The sequence below is a fragment of the Schistocerca americana genome, chromosome X (genome assembly GCF_021461395.2).
Source record: "Schistocerca americana isolate TAMUIC-IGC-003095 chromosome X, iqSchAmer2.1, whole genome shotgun sequence".
NCBI classification, from domain to species: Eukaryota; Metazoa; Arthropoda; class Insecta; order Orthoptera; family Acrididae; genus Schistocerca; species Schistocerca americana.
This window is the reverse complement of record NC_060130.1, coordinates 1,002,018,279-1,002,041,186: the sequence shown is the minus strand read 5'-3', so window position 1 is coordinate 1,002,041,186 and position 22,908 is coordinate 1,002,018,279. Positions and strand designations below refer to the sequence as shown.

The 22,908-nt window shown below is 43.7% G+C and overlaps 1 protein-coding gene across 1 annotated transcript in view; it reads right to left on the bottom strand.

Moving 5' to 3' along the window:
- LOC124555382 (probable chitinase 2) overlaps positions 1 to 22,468 on the bottom strand; it is a 324,834-nt gene extending 302,366 nt beyond the window's left edge. Inside the window, exon 1 of the mRNA XM_047129277.1 lies at positions 22,370 to 22,468. Coding sequence (XP_046985233.1) covers positions 22,370 to 22,433 — 64 coding nt within the window. The 5' untranslated portion in view covers positions 22,434 to 22,468. The remainder of the gene's footprint in view (positions 1 to 22,369) is intronic.
- Positions 22,469 to 22,908: the final 440 nt, after the last annotated feature.

Here is a 22,908-nt window from a genome sequence, read left to right as displayed (position 1 = left end):
CCAGGCGCTACAGTCTAGAACCGCGCGACCGCTACGGTCGCAGGTTCGAATCCTGCCTCGGGCATGGATGTGTGTGATGTACTTAGGTTAGTTAGGTTTAAGTAGTTCTAAGTTCTAGGGGACTGATGACCTCAGATGTTAAGTCACATAGTGCTCAGAGCCATTTGAGCCATTTATGACGATTACGTGACGGAGATTCGACAGCACCTACAAATGTTACACCAAGATGCCCGTGAGGCAACACAAGTGAGCAAAGGAAGAAACAGGAATAACCACGACAAAACACAAAACCTGAGGGAATTTAGAAGGAATGATCGCTTATTTCTGTATGACGAGAGCGTGCGTCGAGGACGATCGAAGAAATTAGATAGCCAATGGCGAGGGCCATTTACTGTGGTTGATGTGCAAGAACCTAACGTAGTAATTAGGCTAAAATGGAAGAAACGTATAATAGTGCATGCTAATAGGTTGGAGGAATTTTACTGAGCGGAAATGTGGTCATTCTGTTAGAAGGCGTGATGTAAAAGGAAGAAGGACCGTAGGCAAAAAGGAGGAGAGACCCAGAAGAGTGACAAATACGTTTCTATTACAGATGCCAAGGATGAAGGCACTGTGGTTGACAGCTACAGTCGGGAGTATCTTGTAGATCAGCCTCGCGAGACGAGAAGCGCCACAGCAAGATGTACGAGTGCAAAAATTCCAGTCAGCGCTGGGAATTTACTACGACAACCAGGGCAGCGTGAATTTGTACAGCACTACACCGAGAGTGGTGAGCTATTTTAACCTCAAGAAACTGCATGACAAATTTGAGGACACACAAGTGGTTGCAAATAGAGCGGTAACACATTGCATGGGTAAGATGAATCAGGCAAAGTTAAGCACCGGAGAATGCCTGAAATGGCATATGAGTAAAATTTCTAGATCGAAAGAGTTGCTCGATCAGTTGGCTAAGCATGGACGACCGAGGGTCAAAAGAGGAATATTAAGTTTTATAGGGGAGGCAAGTATGATATTGTTTGGCACGTTAGACGAAGATGTTGCGGCATTCTTCAAAGCGAAAATAGGCGTACTCGAGGAACAGCAGAGAGAGCTGTTACGACTGTCCAAGGAGCAAGTGACCATTGTGAGAGTGTCACTGACATGGGTGAATCAAACACTTAACGCGGTAACTAAGAATACTCAGATAATAGCAGATGGAATAAGAAAACTTAGTACGCATGTAGAGGATTATGAGACTATCACTAATGGGAAGGTAGAACATGCCCTGATTCTCTTAACTATTACAGAGCAAATAATGCAGATTACTAGTATGTTCAAAGAACTCGAGAGGGAATACGACTTATTAGTCTCTGCACTAGTGAACGTGCAGAAAGGTCTATTAGAACTACACTTGATTAACCCCGTTCAGGTGTCAAGTATTTTGAACTGATAAAAGAACATTTAAGAGACAAAAAGTTTCCCGTTGAACTCATGAAGGACCAAGGATATCTGTTACTTCGTATAATAGCTATAGATGTAGTTCTTGCCGGCACTACGTTAAGTTATGTGTTAAATGTACCTCTAATGGATAGTGATGTATATATGTTATATAGAATATGGCCATTACCCGCGGAGTATGATCAGGCAAAGAAAATGTTCGTCTATATAGAGCCTGAGGAAAACTACTTGCTTGTTGATGATGCGAAACGAGAGTACGCGCTACTGTCCCGTGACCAGTTACACTGCAAAACGGCCACGCTAAGAAGTCAGATTTGCAAGCAGAGGTTTGTTGTAATGTCCACCTATGACCACGAGCGATGTGAAGCTCGTATGCTGCAGCCTATAAGAGAACTTCCGAAAGATTACAATCAAAAGTATATTATATTGAATGAAAGTTTCTGGACGGAGATACAAGACAATGAATGACTGTGTGTCGCACCCAAGGACGATGGTTTGACGATGTTGTGCAATGAGTTACCCCCTAATGATCTTATCATAAGATGTACTGGTAAATTAACATTTACAAGCCAGTGCAAAGGATATGGTGCGCAAGTCATGCTACAAGCTGACCACGTAAGTAGTAATAATGTAAGCAAGAATGGCATAGTACCTATGTTAAATTTAGATAAAGACTGTTGTGTGATAAATGAGGAGAACCAGGAGGCCACAAAAATACCTGTATCGTTACCCTTAGAACATATTGTAAGACACTTAGATGACCTAAAGATAGCAAGTCACAAAACAGATGAACTACAAAGCGAAACAGAATACCAGCAGCGAACGACCTTCCGAGGATGGTCACAAAGTATGTATTCCGCGTGGGCATACAAAGGTTCGGTAACCCTAGTTGTAATTATTACAATATGTTGTTCATGTATCTATTGTAATTGTTGTCGAGGGTGTGACAGAAGGTTGTGTGAAGGAGGAGGAAATTGTTGTGCAAAAATGTGTGTGACAAACACGGTGGTAACAAATTGCCGCCGTGAAAGAAGTGTCCGACACGCTCCTTCCCTCCATTCTGTACAGTGTGGAGAGGAGGAAGATAGTGGAGAGTATGAATTAAAGTATACACGACGTACTCCTCTCCCCGATCGAGTGCAGTGGAGAGAGCAAAGACAATCGCCACGACTCACTAAACAAATCGAACCACGTGCAAATACAGTGGAGCCGTTGGTGCCCAAGAAAGATAGGAGATGAAAATACAACTTAAAAATTATGAACAAGTGTAATTTGAAATTGGATGACAAACTATGTTGTATAAAATTGTATGTAACCTTTTTCCTTTTCCTTTTCTTTCGTGTTGTGTTGGAAACTATGTATATGAAATTTTAAAGTGGTCCTGAAATAAAAAGAGGTCTGTACTATGTGTACTATTATGTGAAACCTTGGTAATATTTGGTAAAGCTCTGGACTTTGAATTGTGTAATCCAAAACTTTGTATTGTTATGTGAACTATGAACAATGAAAAGAATAACATAGAAGAGTAATGTAGGAGTTACTACGACAAGTATGTGTGGACATCAAATACCCAAATGTTAGTTGTACTTACATTGTGCTTTCTATTTTTGTATGAGAATTTAACTTTTTTGTAGTTTATGATTTGAAACCATGTTTTAAAATAAAGTCTGGCAAGTTTTACTGGCACCGCATGTAGAGATCGAAAATTTTGTAACCTCGAGAGTCCGAGCTTACAAAATTTTCCCCTGGGGAAGGGAGGTGCCGCGAATGATAGGAAATAGAGTTAAAAATCAAGTAGGATGTAGGAATGGAAATTCTTGCTACCAGCGAGGCGGACGTGACCGGACGTAGCTTATGTGTAATGTTGACTCTATCTAACAAGAGCCGGCCGGAGTGGCCGTGCGGTTCTAGGCGCTACAGTCTGGAGACGAGCGACCGCTACGGTCGCAGGTTCGAATGCTGCCTCTGGCATGGATGTGTGTGATGTCCTTAGGTTAGTTAGGTTTAATTAGTTCTAAGTTCTAGGCGACTGATGACCTTAGAAGTTAAGTCGCATAGTGCTCAGAGCCATTTGAACCATTTGAACCATCTAACAAGAGCGGATTATGCCACATCACGAGGTGCATTCGGGAGGACGACGGTTCAATCCCGCGTCGAGCCATCCTGATTTAGGTTTTCCGTGATTTCCCTAAATCGCTCCAGGCAAATGCCGGGATGGTTCCTTTGAAAGGGCACGGCCGAATTCCTTCCCTGTCGTTCCCTAATCCGATGACCTCGCTGTCTGGTCTCCTCCCCCAACCCCACATCACGAGACTCGAGAGCTCTCGCAAGACGCAACCCTTGGACAGCGCCGTGCGGCCCCACGTGCTAGCGTGTGACACGCACGCAATTCTCCAGAGTACTGGAAACTTCTAGAACAAGTGGTGCCGGGTGCATTACCGCTATAAAAAGGCTAGCCGCCATATTGTTAAGAGAGTGATGGGAATGATGGCAGTGACGGAGCAGGTCAGTCGGTCAGAGACGGTTTAGCTGGAGTTCTGATGCTGTGAGATCGCAGTGCAGTGCTGCGTAACTACGAGGAGACTTAGACTTATTTCCGTGTAGTCAACACTTAGTCTTGCTATATTGGGACTTAAACCCAGGAAACTATGAGAAGTTGCACTACTAAGAAGGCAGTTAGTAGACTTTGTATATAGAACTGTTTATAAAACGGATGTGCCAGGGGGGCTTCCAGTGTATATATCCTCGTGCACTGATTTACGATTGCATCCAGTGTACCCTGAGATCCCAGCCGAGTTCCGTATTCTAACTCGCCCTACAGCCTTCTTTTCAATGGAGCAGGTGCACTGAAGGCAGCCCACGACCACGAGACCTCCTGTCAAGTAAGTTCTTTGACGCTCATCCTTGCAGACCTTCCACTCCCTCTCAGGACTCGTTTGCGGGACACGACAGGAGGAGAAACAAATTTGGTGTCAGATGCGGGGTAAGGGTGGAGAATCAGCATTTCTCTGGTGGAAATGTCTGGAAGGAGGTCCACTCATCCTTGTGAAGCCTAATGAAAAGCATCTTGTATATAACAGCAGCGAAATCGAAGTGGAATTCACCGAAGTGGCGTTACTCCGAAAGGCTTGCACCAGGCTACATCACACGTTTATTAACTAGTAGTACAAGCATCAGCCGCTATTTCTTCGGGATAGAGAGCGAAATCCTTGACGTACTACAACTATGAATCTTTATTTTCGATAAATTTCAAGACCTGTTAGATAGGTTTTATGTATAGTTATAGCGGGAACCATTTTCTCGCATAATTTTGTCTGTGGATTAAAATGGAGAAGGTTGGTACCCCTGAATTAATTTCATAAGTTCAGCTTTCATCATTTCCACATATTTTTAATTTTTTTCTGTCACATCCTGCATTACAGTGCGAAATTTTCGTGTTGTGGTAATAGAGGAGTGAACATGAAACGAAACCTTAATGTACGAGAATGAAACGTTGACTAGCATTGTTGTTTACCAATATCCTTCGTACACTGTCACATTTATGCGCTGTGTATCGTGTATGAATCCAATGGCACCGCTGGCCTCTTTAATTCTGATGCTTCTTTTTCGTAAAAAATCTAATGTAGTATGCTCTTTTTGCAGGTAAGATTCCTCGTATGCGCATAATGACACATTCACTGTGGCTCTGTTTAAAATCGAGTTCAGCCGATGGAACAGTTTCTTTGCTAGCCTGCAAGTCATTTTATGTGTGATGAAAGCTGCGCAGTGTTTGCGAAGATGGTAGTGCTTGTATTATTCAAAATATCGCAGAAATGGCTGTCTGATATATTTTGCCTCGTCTGTTCTTACGGCAAATACCTGCAATTTCGTGTCAGCCCAAACCGACACCACTCGTCGTGTCTTTCATGCGACTGCCAGTTTCGGCAGAGAGCATCCGTTTGTTTTCCGTCACAAACAAAATGGTTTTTAAAGCGGAATTGTACGTGCCCATTCGACGGAGCGGTCCCAAATAGCTCTATCGTGATATTCGTTACATCCGTATGTATTAGTAGGGACAGTAAGACTCGATGAATAGTCAGTACTCCGACAGTGAGTGAGCAGGGCTACTGCACGGCAGCGTGGGCCGGGACGGTGCTATCCCTGCAGGAGTACTGGTGATTCCTCGTGTTTTACGGTCCCTCATAATACATATCGACGAAACGAATATAACAGTACGCTAATTTGGACCGCTTTGTCGAATGGGCACAACAAACTGGCCTTTAATTTATTTTATATCTAACGGGAAACAAACCGATACCTTCCGTCTACACCGGGCGTAGCACTAAAGACGTGATGACCATTGTTTGTTTGGGTAGACTACCACTACACATTGCAAAAGCGAAATTGCAGATATCTCCCGAAACATCATAGAAAAAGATTGTGACGACGCTTACTAAAGACATCTGACATACACTGACGGAAAGAAATCGCAGTACCGAGGAGTTATGCGACATAAACGAAAGTTGGTAGGCAGTTTCTACACCCGATAGATGATGTCTGTTCACATTTGACGTCAGTGCTAGTGAGGATGGAAATCAGGTTTGCTTTAAATTCAGGCTGTAACGGTCACGAGCGTCACTTACTTTTGAGACTGGGCGTGCTGAGCTGATGTTACTCAAGTATGCCTCGAAAGCGACAAAGAAGTCATTATCAACAACTTACTGAGTGTGAACGAGGTCGTGTAAAAGGGCTACGAGAAACTGGACGTTCGTTCTGAAATGTTGCAGAAAGACTTGGAAGGAATGTAGCCACTGCACGCGGTTGCTGGCAGCTGTGCTCACGTGAACGCACCGGGCTCCGGACGGCCATGTGGCACTGCCGAGAGGGAAGACGTCGTGTTCGGCGCATCCTACTGCATCTGCAGCGGGACTTGGCACCAGGTGACACAACCAACTCTTACTTCGAGGACAGCTCCGAGCCAGACGCGCTGTACCGTGCGTTCCACTGAGCCCAAACCACTGCCATTTGCGACTTCGACGGTGTCGAGCGAGGGCTAATAGGAGGACAGGGTGTAGGCCTGTTCTGTTCTGTGGTGGAAGCTGGTTCTGCCTCGGTGCCGGTGACGATCGCGGTCGGTTAGAAGAAGGCCAGTTGAGGGCCTGCAAGCAACCGGTCCGCGTGCTAGACACACTGGACCCACACTCGGAGTTACGATCTGGGATGCGATCTCTTATGACAGCAGGAGCACTCTTGTGGTTATCCCAGGCAACCTTATTGCAAATTTGTACGTCAGTCTCGTGATTCGACCTGTTGTGCTGCCATTCGTGAACAGCATTCCAGGGAATGTTTTCCAAGAGGATAACACTCGCCCACATACCGCTGTTGCAACCCAGCACGCTTTACAGCGTATCGATTTGTTGCCTCGGCCAGCTCGATTCCCAGATCTGCCTCCAATCGACACATATCTGATATCGTCTGACGACAACTCCGGAATCATCCACAAACAGCATTAACCGTCCCTGCAACGACCGACCGAGTGCAACTTGCATAGAATTTCATCCTACAAACCGACATCCGGCACCTGTACCACACGATGTGTGCACGTTTGCATATTTGCATCCAATATTCTCGCTGCTACACTGGTTATTAATGCACAAGTATCTCACATTTTTAACGGTTTATCTCGCGCTTACACTGATCTGTGATTCTGCAATGTTAATTACTTAAATATGTTACCTAGACAAATGTATTCCCGAAGTTTCATTACTTTATATTAATTATTTTTTGGTTTGCGATTTTTCCCCCGTCACATTGTATATGAGACAGCTATTTCTGTAGGTCCTATCAGGAAAACAGGGACACTAACATTATCTGGCTCCCTAAGGCATTGTACGGTGTGTGGTGGAGACACTGCTGTACCGACGGAGTAGCGAGATAGGCTCTTTCCAGAGGTGCCGGTACACAGGGGGCGCAAATCCTGAATGAAGAAAGAAGGCGAAGTAATAATTAACAGGGAGAGGTACGTGAGTTAGCCTACCGTTCGATTTTCCTCTCTTTTGCCTACGACAAGAAGAATTTGCTTCGAGCTGCGACTGTAAACGCACGCTGTTGCCACAGCGTCATTTCATCAAAGAAGCATAATGAACTACTGCGAACACGGTTTATGTTACAGCAGTGCTCTAGGCCCACACAGCTGCGGCCTATCATGTTCGACAGCGGATTTCTTGCTGATACTTCGCTACGGTATTGTACGACCTCGAGGGTCGACATGCGGGTGCTGTAGAAAATATGCTATTTTACCAAAGGCTTCTGATTTTTCCAATTTTTGATAACTGGAACGAGAAACTTCGGTGGAGCAAGCAAGCAAATAAGGTGGAGAGGATATGTCATTTACTTGTCCCTCCAGCCCGTACTTTCTGATTGATACGATCTGTTGTGTAAATAAAGAAGAATTCACAAGTATACCTTCTGTGGCCGATTAATAATATTACGGGAGTTGCTAGTCGCTGTGTCTACAGACAACTATACTCTGTGTACATCTACGTTGAACCCTGGTGGAAACAAAGGTATCTGCCGTTCGTCATTGGCTGCACTGCTCAGCCACCTGAGAGTAGGTTTTATTTATATATTAGGGATTTTAGTGTTCTTCTAGCGCGAATGAAATTCTGACTTGTTCCTTGCTAAATGCTTAACGTATGCGGTTCTTGTATCAAATATGACTGTACACTCTGTTTCCCTGCTCTTCATTGTTGCTAAACCTTCTTACAAAAGGAGCGTACCAGTTCGGTTTTCCCCCTGTCCTATTCCATTCGTGGGTGGTGCACGAGAAGCAAAACTGTCGTAGGGGAAAGTATGGGAAACTTGCGCAGAGGGTAAACATGCGCATTTCTGTTTCCCTGATTTAAAAGCTTTGTTGAACTTTGTAACCAGTGCTACACCTAGCGGCAGGTTAGCGAACTACTTTAGTCTGGTCGCTGGGCCGCCATTACAGTCTCGCGTTCAGTGAGTTTGCAAATGGTGAAATGTAACGTTGTGATCTAATTTGCAGTCCTCGGGATTTAAGACGGTGAGCCTCTATTTATTACGTTGACTAAATTTACTTGTGATAAAGTTAATGCCTGTATTGTATGGGTATGTTTTCACAAGAGTCCTGTTTGGTTGTAATTAGTTTTAAGAAAATTGTGGCCAAAATTTATTTCCAAAACACTATGGGGTAAGGGTGCGCACCGATGCGCACGTTTCCCCTTCATGTAGTTAAATACGAGCAGGCCACCAATAGTTCGTTTTTTTTTCTTTGTTCTCAGATGCCGAGAAAGTACGTCCGGAAAACAGAGCAGTACAGTTATACTGTAGACACGCTTAAACAAGCAATACATGCAGTAAGAACAGATGGGAGGAAAATCAGAGAAGTCTGTAGGAGCTTCAGAATACCAGAATCAACAAAACGAAAATACCTCGCGAAGCCCATTGACGAGGTAACACAGCCAAGTTTGGGGCGTAAGTCTATTATTCCCGAAAGTGTTGAGCAAGAAATGGTTGATTTTATCGTCCTTCTTGGCAACTTGTTCTATGGCCTAGCCGGCCGGAGTAGCCGAGCTGTTCTAGGCGCTACAGTCTGGAACCGCGCGACCACACCGGTCGCAGGTTCGAATCCTGCCTCGGGAATGGATGTGTGTGGCGTCCTTAGGTTAGTTAGGTTTAAGTAGTTCTAAGTTCTAGGGGACTGATGACCTCAGAAGTTACGTCCCATGGTGCTCAGAGCCATTTGAACAATTTCTATGGCCTAACACCTAAAGGCTTGCGGAAATTGGCATACGATACATTGAGAAGAATGGTATTAACCACAATTTCAACAAAGAGAGTGGCTTAGCCGGCAAAGGTTCGATGTACAGTTTTCTTCAGCGCCACCCGACCGTAAGACTGTGGCAGCCGGAAAATACTAGTGTGAATAGAATCAATGCTTTCAGCAAGGAAGAAGTTATTCGATTTTTTGACAATCCGCTAACTTTAAAAGAAAAACTGAATATTGATCCCACAAGAATGTACAGCCAAGATGAGACTTGCATAACCGTTGTACACAAAAAGTGTTCTAAGGTGTTTGCTACCAAAGGTTCAAAGAGGGTAGGCGCTGCAACTTCCGCTGAGAGGGGCAGGACCATCACTCGTGTGTTTTGTATGAGCGCTGGAGGTTATTTCACACCTCCTATGATGATTTATCCAAGAAAACGAATGAGTGCATATCTTCAGAAAAATGGACCGGATGGGGCCATATACTGTCGTTCCAACAATGGGTGGACCAACACAGAACTATTCAATGAGTGGCTTCTTCATTTTAGAAAACATACTCGCCCAACAGCTGATGAACCAGTGCTCCTCATACTGGGCAACCACAACAGCCACATTTCCATTGAGTCTTAGAAGTTTTGTAAAGAAAACCACATCCACATGGTCTCTCTCCCACCTCTCACGTCCCACCACCTACAACCCTTGGACCTAACCTTTTTTGGCCCTCTGAAGAATGCTCTTTCTAGGGAATATGACCTTTTCATGATACGAACAGGGCACCAGAGAATTACTGAGTACGAAGTTGCTGAGCTTGTGAAGAATGCTTTTCTTAAAGTTGCTACATTGTCAAATGCATTACCTGGCTTCCGTGCAGCTGGTATTCACTTATACAACCCCGACATGTTTTCTGAACTTGATTTTGCCCCAGCTCGAAAACTAGACGAGCTAAGAGTGGAAGCAGCCACAGATTGTGACAGTCCTTCAACATCCGCAGCACATAAGACCCCATCGACTGATACAAGTTCATTTGTGGGGCTATTTGATGATTCTACTTCCTCAAAATCCACGGGAGGTTTTACTGAAAGCCATAAGAAGTTTATGACTTATCTACCAGATTTTGACCTAAAGAAGAAATCTGATAGGCCTAAGCCTACTGAGGTTAAAACAAGAAAGCCCAGAGAAAAGCAGCATTCTGAAATACTAACTAGCACACCCATGAAAATAAAGCTTGAGTTGGATATAGAAAAGAAAAAGGAAAAAGAAGAGGTGAAACAGCAAAGAATTGCCAATAAAAACATAAAAGTTGCTAGAAAGCCTGATCTCGGCAATAGGCCTAAGCCTAATGCAAAAGTAAGTATGGATAAGAAGAGACTTCAAAACAAGAAAAAGGATAATCAGACTTTTGGCAAGAAACACTTACAAAAGAAGGTAAACAAAATTGAAGAAGAATCAGACGATTCAGATGTTGACGAAGTTCCACTGTATAACGACTATGAGTCCGATGATATCGGCATGGAGCTGTTTGACCCTGGCGCACTTCAAGGAGCCGACGACGAGATTTGCGGACTTTGTGGAGATCACGGAACTGTGGTACAGATGTACTTTGTGCAGCTTGTACCGCAAATGATTCTGCTAAAGATTTTATATATGATATGTACAGTGAAGGACTTATCTAACTTGTTAAATCTGTAGGCCCCTAACATCAAAGAAAACTTTGCATTTTATTTGAAAACCAATAGTCCTGAACTATGCTAAAGTTTGTAAAATTTGATTAAAACTTATGTTTAACCTAATCTAACATGTGCCTTATCAATATAATCTTTGGAACAAACCTTGTATTGGTTTTTTTTCCTCTCCAGGTATTACTGCGTATCAATTCTTCTAACATGCGCACAATTACCCCACCCGATGCGCACATTTCCTCGACGCTCGGGAAACCGTCCGCTTAGGTAGTGTCTTGGAATTTTGTTTTTGGTGTGTTTATTTTTGAATATTTTGGGTTATCTTAATTTTTTGTAGATACTAGTATAGTTGTTCTAGGTTTTGATGTAAAATAATCTTTGTTTAACGAACTCAAAATTTTTTAAAAAGAAGTTCCGCTTAGGTGCGCACGTTCCGTATGAACCCGAAGGTCTCTAGTTTTGGCGTCTTCATTACGTGAAATATAGGATGCAGGCAGTAATATGCTGTTTGACTCAGTTAGGAACGCGACCTCTTGGAACAGTGGCAGTAAGATGCACAGCGTGGCTCTTACATCTTACACCGTGAGCGGAAACGATTATCGATGTAACGATACCTTGCTGACTCATAGCCGCTGGACACAGAACGTGCAATTGACATATTGTTTGCCGGCCGCGGTGGCCGCGCGGTTCTGGCGCTGCAGTCCGCAGCCGCGGGACTGCTACGGTCGCAGGTTCGAATCCTGCCTCGGGCATGGGTGTGTGTGACGTCCTTAGGTTAGTTAGGTTTAAGTAGTTCTAAGTTCTAGAGGACTTGAGTCCCATAGTGCTCAGAGCCATTTGAACCATTTTTTGACATATTGTTTGCTTTATCATACGTATTAGGTTAATTATGAATGAACACACTTAGTATGCATTTTATTAATTTAACAGCTATGAAGATGTTTAGTACTTGAACGAAACCAGTTAATAGTGCAAAATGTGCGCCATCATACCGTTATAAAATATAGTGCACTAAAATTAGTGATAAACATTATATATTTATATGAAATTTATCGCACGCGAGCAGATATGTTGTTCGCGTCTGTATCTGTTAACTATTAGTACAAAACGCTTGTTTTGTCTTATTTGTAACCAATACCAAGTTTATGCCATTTCGTATTTTGTTTCTCAAATATGATTTACAGAAGAGCTGTTCATTTTAGCTTAGCCCAGTAGCCATTTAACAAGGCAAGCAAGTGATGACTATCAGTGAGGGAGATCAGGCTCATAATGCAATCAGCAGCTTATCCGACCTCGACTCACTAGATGTCTGACTTGACGTCCAACGTGGCGTGTAATTAATTGTCGATTAATAAACAGTGATCGTCATCATACTCTTGTTACACTCATAAAATACTACATAAATTGTATACTGTATTTAGGTATGAAAACTGCCTCAACATAATCATTCCCATTATAGCAGTTTCTCTTACCTGGCCCGTGTAACAAGATCATTGCATAAGAATAAAATATCCTTCACATCCCTTTAAAATATAAAAATTTTCGACTAAAACATGTATAAAACGAACTCGCGAAACACACACACGCACACACACACACACACACACACACACACACACACACACACACGAACGCTCCTTGATAAAAGCTTGTTCTAGGATAATTCTTAAAAATTGTGATAAAATGAGAACACAAGTAAAAAGAGGAGATGCAATCAAAGACTCAGGTGATGATGCCTTGTTAGAAAATTTGGCTATATGCCAGATTGCTCGTAGACTTTGTACTTCGTGAACTCTGTGGCGATCAAAAAGTAGCTGTGTTCGACAGCTGAGTGATGTTTTCGATTAGCAACCGATTCGAAAAGAGTCGTGTCTGGTCGTTCCGATTAAGGTTTTCCGTGATTTGGTTAACATATTTCTTAACGCTCTCTCGACCACAGGAAATCGCTGTATAGTTCCGTGGAGCGTCCCATATCTACAATCGCGAACAGGACAGTGCTGGTTGCGTTCTTTTTTCAGTCTGTAAGCAAAGAATGGTCATTTCAAGTTCATACTATGCGTGCATTGTCAATTTGCCGTAAGAAAGGTTATTAGCACGTGAAGCTGATAAACGAACTGGCTTAAACCACAGTGACGACATTGGAACATTCAGTTACTATCGAAAGACACAAAACATTGAAGATCTGCGCCCATAGCGATCTATAGTACAGACCACTAAGCATTGTACTTATATGGATTGATGACCTGCAGCCGTCTAGAATGAAATTATAAATATATATTAATACCTTCAGCAGCTTACAGGCGTTGGTACATATCAACGGGGACAGGCGAAAATGTGTGATCCGACCGTGACTAGAAGCCGGGATCTCCTGCTTACATGACAGACGCTCTATCCATCTGAGCCACCGAGGGCACAGAGGACAGTGCGACTGCAGGGACTATCTCGCGCACGCCTCCCGCGAGACCTACATTCTCACCTAATCTACATCTACATTTATACTCCGCAAGCCACCCAACGGTGTGTGGCGGAGGGCACTTTACGTGCCACTGTCATTACCTCCCTTTCCTGTTCCAGTCGCGTATGGTTCGCGGGAAGAACGACTGTCTGAAAGCCTCCGTGCGCGCTCTAATCTCTCTAATTTTACATTCGTGATCTCCTCGGGAGGTATAAGTAGGGGGAAGCAATATATTCGATACCTCATCCAGAAACGCACCCTCTCGAAACCTGGCGAGCAAGCTACACTGCGATGCAGACCGCCTCTCTTGCAGAGTCTGCCACTTGAGTTTATTAAACATCTCCGTAACGCTATCACGGTTACCAAATAACCCTGTGACGAAACGCGCCGCTCTTCTTTGGATCTTCTCTATCTCCTCCGTCAAACCGATCTGGTACGGATCCCACACTGATGAGCAATACTCAATTATAGGTCGAACGAGTGTTTTGTAAGCCACCTCCTTTCTTGATGGACTACATTTTCTAAGCACTCTCCCAATGAATCTCAACCTGGTACCCGCCTTACCAACAATTAATTTTATACGATCATTCCACTTCAAATCGTTCCGCACGCATACTCCCAGATATTTTACAGAAGTAACTGCTACCAGTGTTTGTTCCGCTATCATATAATCATACAATAAAGGATCCTTCTTTCTCTGTATTCGCAATACATTACATTTGACTATGTTAAGGGTCAGTTGCCACTCCCTGCACCAAGTGCCTATCCGCTGCAGATCTTCCTGCATTTCGCTACAATTTTCTAATGCTGCAACTTCTCTGTATACTACAGCATCATCCGCGAAAAGCCGCATGGAACTTCCGACACTATCTACTAGGTCATTTATATATATTGTGAAAAGCAATGGTCCCATAACACTCCCCTGTGGCACGCCAGAGGTTACTTTAACGTCTGTAGACGTCTCTCCATTGATAACAACATGCTGTGTTCTGTTTGATAAAAACTCTTCAATCCAGCCACACAGCTGGTCTGATATTCCGTAGGCTCTTACTTTGTTTATCAGGCGACAGTGCGGAACTGTATCGAACGCCTTCCGGAAGTCAAGAAAAATAGCATCTACCTGGGAGCCTGTATCTAATATTTTCTGGGTCTCATGGACAAATAAAGCGAGTTGGGTCTCACACGATCGCTGTTTCCGGAATCCATGTTGATTCCTACATAGTAGATTCTGGGTTTCCAAAAACGACATGATACTCGAGCAAAAAACATGTTCTAAAATTCTACAACAGATCGACGTCAGAGATATAGGTCTATAGTTTTGCGCATCTGCTCGACGACCCTTCTTGAAGACTGGGAGGGTGTTATCTTTTGCTGTATTTATTACATAATATGCGCCATCACCAATTGTAGTCTTTGTTCTTCTTGTCCGAAACGAATTTCTTAAAATAGTAAGGGGCATCTTTTATGCTATATACATAAATAAATTCATAAAGTTTACATGAGCACAGGTCGTTTTATTTGATTTGCTTTGCCGTGGTATGTTTCCTCATGCAACTATAAATGACCATTTAGGTTTCAAGCATTAGAGGTCCTCGTAACTTCACTCAGTGACTACAAATCGTAATGTAGCTAACACTTTTCCTCACAGCTTACAGCATCTCTCACGACTGTATTCTTTTTTTGTCAAATAAGGTTTGATGAATTTCAGTAGATTCGAAAAGCATGTTTCAGTCATTCTTAATTAATTCTGAAAATCATCGGCTCCCAGCTCCGTAAGTCAGCGGAGGGTGGGAGAATTTCTTCCTGAGCATTAGCCATTTCTTTGCCCACGGCTTTCTCTCCGCGTTCTTCGGCCTTTTTAGAACTAAAACAATCAAGGCAAATCCCAGTTTTTGTGTCCTTGTAATACCAAACGGGATCTCGTAGAACACAGCCTCACTGAACCTAAGGTTAACAAATGGTAACCAGCGATAGGAACAAGGATTCGCTGTAATCGCCGAGTGCTGTCGGCCGGGACGCGTGTAGGCTGCCCCGAAATTGGTCGGTTGGTCGGTCGGCCTATAAATTGGTGGGAGTGTAGGGACCTTAAGAAAGTTGAAAACGGAACACCTCGAATGGAACCTCGATCAATGGTGCGCGCTTCTCTTCGTCGAGAGTACAGGAATTGTCTGATGTTTGGTGATCGTCGTGGACGAAAGTGAATGCGGCCAGTACCAATGCAGGGAGGTGGGGCAACCATGTTTTGAGCCGATAATACACACTGATATCTGGAGCCTCTTTCGCTGTCAAGGGTAATTTGAAGCCTGTGCAGTGTAGATGTTTCTACTTTTTAGGCCTTTATTTGTAGTTCAAACAAATTCTTCACATTATTATGTCGTATGTGCTTCTATTAACTCTTTTCTTTTTAAGTGAATGTGGATGTCACGAAAAATTGAGGCCGAGCGGTTCTAGGCGCTTCAGTCTGGAACCGCGCTAACGCTACGGTAGCAGGTTCGAATCCTGCCTCGGACATGGATGTGTGTGATGTCCTTAGGTTAGTTAGGTTTAAGTAGTTCTAAGTTCTAGGGAACTGATGACCTCAGATGTTAAGTCCCATAGTGCTCAGAGCTATTTGAAGCATTTTGAACTAAAAATTGATATATTATTTTTATTTTCTCCTATAAGTTCCAGTAGTAAATTTCATCATGTACAGCTGTAATAATGATGGTCAATGTGATAAGATTTACTCGTGCTCTAGTACAGTAGTTTTCAGTCGGACGAAAGATTAAGATGTAAGGACGGCATGCTTTTCTCACGAAAAGTAAACTACGAGTTAGCGGCGTTCCTGACGAAGCAGTAGGAAAGCACCTCCCAGTAATCACTCGGGGGCCTACAGACAATGCAGAACACGAGAGCGAGAGAGAGAAGAGCTAATATCACAGGTGTTCATTGCAAAGTGCAATTTTGAATCCATCCTGATGCAGTCGCTTTCATCCTCGCGTCTTCACTGTCGGAATTATATTAAGAGCAGTGCGGTCGGTGAAATTTATTATAGATACTAATTTCTCAGTTACGTCTGTAAATAATGCTGCTAGGTTCTATTAAACAGTAAGCATCGACTTGTAGACTATCAATATACGTACAACTAGACGATTACTCCGCAGTTCTGACTGAAGTGCTTAGCAGATAGGATGCAAGACACCACTTCAACAGCGCATGGGAAAATGACAAACAAAATTTTTTTGTGGTAGGTCTGATTTCTTTTTTTATCGTAGAGGTCCTTCCTGTATATGTAAGTGGAGGACAGCAAAAATTTCGTGAAACGATTTCGCCCCAATTGAGGTTACTTTACTTTTAATGATTGCTATCCCAACATGTTTATTATAAGTGTGACACTCTTTCCCTTATTTTGTGATATGTTTTGAATCCTACCTTGTAAGTATCCGACACTGCTCAGCTATACTGCGAACTTACCAAAACGCAGGAAAATAGTTCTTATGACCACAATATTAACGATATACAGTTGAAACCGATTGATCCACACAAATTCCTAGGTGTAGCAGTTTGAATGGGAATGATATGGAATGATCTCATAGACTCAATCGCAGGTAACGCTAGTGGTAGGCTTCCGTTTACAGGCATTATACTGGGAAAATGTAGTCAATCCACAAAGGGAGGAAGGAAGATTACTCCCGTCCACAACAAGATCATCAGGCGTTAATCACAAGTTCGGATTAGGGAAGGAAATCGGAAGTACGCTTTCAAAGGAATCACTTGGCATTTGCTTTAAGCTATTCAGGAAATCACGGAATTTGTGAACCACAATTTAAAAAAAAAACACTCAACACTCAATAACCATTCAAATTATCATAAAAATTATAGCAAGTAAAAATTCAAGAATGATGAGGTGTTTCCAAAAGCTGCTTATCTGTGTAGCATACAGCTATGCGGCTTTTGGAAACACCTCATCGTTCTTCACTACAGCTATGCGACTTTTGGAAACAAACCATTCTCGACTTCCTAATTGTTATAATTTGTATGATATTTCTGAAAGGTTGTTGAACGTTGAGTGTTTTTTTACTGTTACTCAAAATGTCTCTTAGCTGTGGTTACCCTCCCCACAAAGATGTTTGTACAAACCTAAATTTGAACCGTCGTCCGCTCCAATGTGAGTCCATTGTGCTAACAACTGCACTACGTCGGTCGTGTCTACAAAGCGGACTGGTTAACAATGTACTCGTGCGTCCCTACTTACAATATTGCTCAAGTCTGTTTGATCCATACCAAATAACAGCAACGTATACACCAGTTCCAGTCATATTAATGTGACCACCGCCCATGTTCAAAGTCCAATAACCACTCACAGGCGCAGGTGGCAGCACTAGCAGTGGAGAGAATATAAAGTATGTCGAAAGGACTACGGAAACAGTGCGAAATGGAGCGATTTATCTGACGGCGCTTCTGGGCCAAGGCTGGAAGCATTTCAGAAGCTGTTAAGTCTGTAAACAATTCGCGTTCTGCCGCGATTAAAGTATAAGTGGCGCTATTCAAAACCGGCGCTGAGGCAAATATGGTGCATCACGGTCCACGGATGACGGGGGTGCGTAGAAGTGTACGGGAGAACAGACGTGCAACCGAGGGGCGGCCGGTGTGGCCGAGCGGTTCTAGGCGCTTCAGCCTGGAGCCGCGCGACCGCTACGGTCGCAGGTTCGAACCCGGCCTCGGGCATGGATGTGTGTGATGTCCTTAGGGTTAAGTAGTTCTAAGTTCTAGGGGAGCGATAGTGCTCAGAGCCATTTGAACCGAGGGGCTACCAACAGCGTCTCCTCAGCGTACGAGCAGGCAACCATTCTGATTGCTGTTCATCGGCGACTAAGGCTGGAATTTGCGGAAGTGGACGTCCAATGAGTGACGACAGGTGTCCTTCTCAGATGAAGTACTACGCTAAGTCCTACCTATCAAACAGTCCACAGTGATTTGCAATGTACGTAAATTTAGTATAAATATAGATTCTAGAATCACCGGTCGGGAGAACCTCGTGCTGATCACATTTCCCTCCGTATCCGCATCCGGTGACGCCTACGGGCTGAGGTTGACACAGCGGCCGGTCGGTGCCGTTGAGCCGCCAAGGCCTGTTTGGACGGTGTTTGTTTGTTTGTATAGATTCTAGAATAGGACAGACGAGAGTGGTGTAAACCTTTTTTTTTCAAATTTGTTGCACTTTCTAATTGTTCTTCGAATAAAAGTCATCTTTGGATCTCCTTCCCCACTGTATTTCTTATACGATCATTCCAATTGTAGTTGTTCCTAAGAGCAATCCGTAGACATTTGCTCCAATCGATAACTTCTAAATTTGTGTCACCTGTCATGCAGCAGAAATTCGACAGTATTCTCGTTGCACTAATGGGCAGGATCTAACTTTTCAGGATCAACTGTCACTTTTCGAACCATTCAAATACGTTGTCTAAATCATTAGTAATTCGTTTGGCACGTTTTGTAACTCATCTAGGCGGTAAATGATGGCACCACCGGCAAATCTTTTATTTGTCCATTTAATGGCACGCGAAGACGAGAAACAGTAGCCAGCGGTTTCACAGGGCACTCCACGATTCTCAAACACGAAGAAAAAGCCCGCGGAAAATAGAAAGTGGCGCCGAGAGCAGAGCCGAGCCGCACCGGAGTGGTCGAGCAGGTAGTGAAGCGTGTGGTGCCAGCTAACGGCAACCTGGCGGACAGGAAGAGCCTGCCAGTCCTGAACACAGCTCGAGCAAAATGGAGCGTATCGCGAAATCATTCCTGTTTGCAGCCAATGAATAGCAGCAGTGATTACGTTGCGCTGCTTTTTGTAACTTTTTTGATATCTCACTTCATCCCGTGTAACTAAACACGCAGAACGAAAATGTCGGTGGAGCTGTAACAAACATACATCGTCCAAAGAAGAAAATATGTGACAGGGTTTGTATCTTCCAAAAATCAGACCATTCTTTTCTCCTGTTCTGTATTCGGCACTTCAGACAGAGCCACAGAGCTGTGTTTATAAACACGAGTGCGTTGTTACTGGTAGCGTTGTGGTATCGAGTTTCGTTGACAGACATGAGCTGAGCTTCTTTCTGTATACAGGGTGATTCAAAAGTCATGCCCTATAGGACTATATAGTATTCAGATGTATGACAGAAACTGACATCCGAAGCGAAAAATATATAGTAAACATGGACTCTAAAATGCATACCTTATGAGTTATGAACACTTATTCGTCTTCGGTGCTGTGAAACGAATCCCTTTTACTGCAAGGAGCTAGAAAGGACCAAAATAAAGAAAAAACTGTATAGTAAATGCTGAATTTAAAATGCATACCTTAAGAGCTGTGGGTACTTCTTCCGCAGAAGAAGTGTTTCGCAGTAGTGAAAATGAACAAGTGTTCGTAGATCCTAAGCCAAATATTTTAGTTAGCCCATGTTTACAAGGTTATTTTTTCTTGTTTTGTTCATACTACCTCCTACCAAAATATGGAAAGTAAAGAGCTTCCAATACAAGGGGTTTGTTTCACAGTTTCCAAGATGTGGTCATAGCTCTGAAGATATACATTTTGGGACCCATGTTTACTTGACGTTTTTGCTTCGAGTGATTGTTCCTGTTATATCCCTAAATACGACTTCGTTCTATGGGCTAGGACTGTCGACTCACCAATGTACCATTGTCCAATGAGAGATGACTTTTGAATCACCCTGTATACGAGCTTTTCTTTCGGCTACATCCTGTGAGACATGTCATTATTTCAGTATCGGTGGGAGACTGTGATATACTGAGAACAGCTCATATGTGTCGTAATCAATCATCATCTATGCCGTAATTACAGAGAAATCTTGCTTTACGAGAGTATCAGCGGGTCTTTTTGTGTCGATGACTTGATAAGATGTGTGGCCACACCTCTGGAAATTGAAATATTTTTCTGACGAAACAAGTAACAACGAAAGTATCCCAAGGCAATGTATATAAATGATGACGGCGGTAGCTTACTGAGGATGTTCACAGACTATACGAGTGGGTATTGGCAGTTTGTAGCGGAAGAAAACTGTAGGAAGACCTCCGAGGATCGACGCTTGCTGCTGGGACTGGCAGTTGACCATCAAGACCAATAAATATAAAGTACTGCGAATAAATAGACGGGAAGACCCATTATTGTTTGATTACACCATTGACGATCATTCAGTGGAAAGAGTAACAAACGTAAAGTACCTAGGAATACTCGTTCGGAGCGACATAAAGTGTAAAGACCACATAAAAATTTCAGGGACAGTTTCCAGGTAGGAGTAATAGAGTAGATGGAGAAGATCTAAATAAGAGCTGCGCGTTTCTTCGTGGATTCATTTAGCTAGCGCGAGAACGACATTAAAAGAGACGCACTGGGCATTATGGGGATATTTCTGTTGGAATTCCAAGAGCATACGTTCGAATAAGAGTCAGACAACACATTACACACACATCACCACGACTGGAGATTCAGAGAAATTTGAGCATATGTAGCGGCTTACCAACAGCTGTTCTTCCAATGTAGTATTACTGAATGGAAAACGAAAGGCGAGAAATGACGGTGGTACTACAGGTTCACTCAGCCACACGCAAATGGCTTGTAAAGTGTACGTGTAGATAGAGATTCTGCGCTAAACGTTTTGCCTCCTGCCGACATTTAGTCTACGTCTGGAATGAATATAGTGACCTTTCGGGCGCCGTCGGATGCATTCAAAACAGACAGTTCGGAAGTCATCCATCGTGGTCACGGACGACGATCAGAAAAACTTGATTGTTACACAACCAATACAAGCCTAAAACCTGATCCCGGTTTTTCCATACAGTTGTCATCACACCATTCAGTGTGACGTTCAATTCGTATATCATCGATTTCGAGACTAATATAGTCTTATTTTCTGGTACCTAACATGCCTAAAAAATCGAGTGTCATAAGCGCCACTCGTGTTCGTAAAGAAAATGTGGACGCCATTAAAAATCACCCATAGTGTCAAATTTAACACGATATGCTTTCCACATAACAACATCTACCAGCAGCAGGAGGAAGTCAGGCGAATTCCGTGGCACGTTAATACATGATTGGGATTGTACAGTCTTGAAGTCGATCGTACACGAACGGAACATCACGATAACTTGTGGGATACAGCTGTACGGAGAGACTGACAGGACTAAATTAACGAACAATTGGGGAACAGGTTTGGATGTCCTGCCCAAGAAGCATTTCGTTCAGCGATAAACTGAGTATTGCTAGCTGTATACTCTGTAGTTGCCGGAATTGTTGGGATATCCCAGAAGCTGCACTGGCGCAGTGGTTAGCATCTAAGCTCACATTCGGGAGGGCGACGGTTCAGATCCCATCCAGAGTTATTGGCTATAGATGCTGATAACTGTGTACAGTCACTTAGGAAATATTTGTCTGACTCCATTAATTAGTTTTGGTACATTTTCAGGCTGATCTTCGTAAGGAGCGCGGTTGTATATTCACGTTTGTACTCGATGTACTGGGGGCCGCTCCTTGCGGCAGTATGAGAGGTATCCGTGTTAATATCCACCAGGTAGCTAACATTTTCATCACGTACCAGCCAGTCACCAGAAATCCGCCAGCATCCCGCCCGTTCTGTACAACTGATGTATACCACCACAGTTATCTGTATTTACCGTATATTTAGTTGACAAACAGTCACGCTATTCTCTAGTATCTGTCAGGGATACGATGACCCACCCGGATTTAGGTTTTGACGATTTCCCTAAATCGCTTAAGGCGACGGTATTCTACAGTATCTATCAGGGATACGATGACCAACCCAGATTTAGGTTTTGTTCGATTTCTCTAAATCGCTTAAGGCGACTGCTGGTGCGCTTCCTACGGAAGGACACGGCTAATATTCTTCCCTGTCCTTTCGCTAGTCCGAGCGCTAATGATGTCGTCGTTGACAGTACGTTAGACCCTAATCTGGCTTCGCTTCACGAGTTGCGACCAGAGCTCGGCCGCTATTTGAGGAGCGGCTGGCTGGAATGTACTTACGGGGAGACGCGGCGAAGGCGCCTGCCAGGAAGGCGAGCACGACAAGCGGCGCGAGCTGCTGCATCTCGTCCACTGGCGCGGTTGGGCGCGCGCTGCCTGCACGGCCGCACCGTTACGTGACGTCACAGCCGCCCCCACCCCGCCCACGACGGCGGGCGCGCCTCCCTCTGCCGTCCAGCCTCACCGTCGTCCACACCTGTTGCTCTGGCGGCCTGGGCAGTCGACGTTTTAAAACGCGGAAGCTACCTTATCTGTCCTGTAGACGAGCGCTGGTCAACTCGTCCGTCAGTCGCGAGTGATAACGCCACATGTCTTCGGTTTAAGTTATCGGTGATAAAATACAGGAAGCGAAAAGTTATCTACAACATGTACAGAAACCAGGCTGTAGCCATAAGAATAGAAGGGCACGAAAGGGAGGGAGGCAGAGCTGTAACCTGTCCCCAACGTTATTTAATCGAAACAAAGAGGAAGAAGTAACGGAAACCGAAGACACATTTGAAACGGAAACTGAAGTTCAGGGAGAAGAGACAAAACCTTTA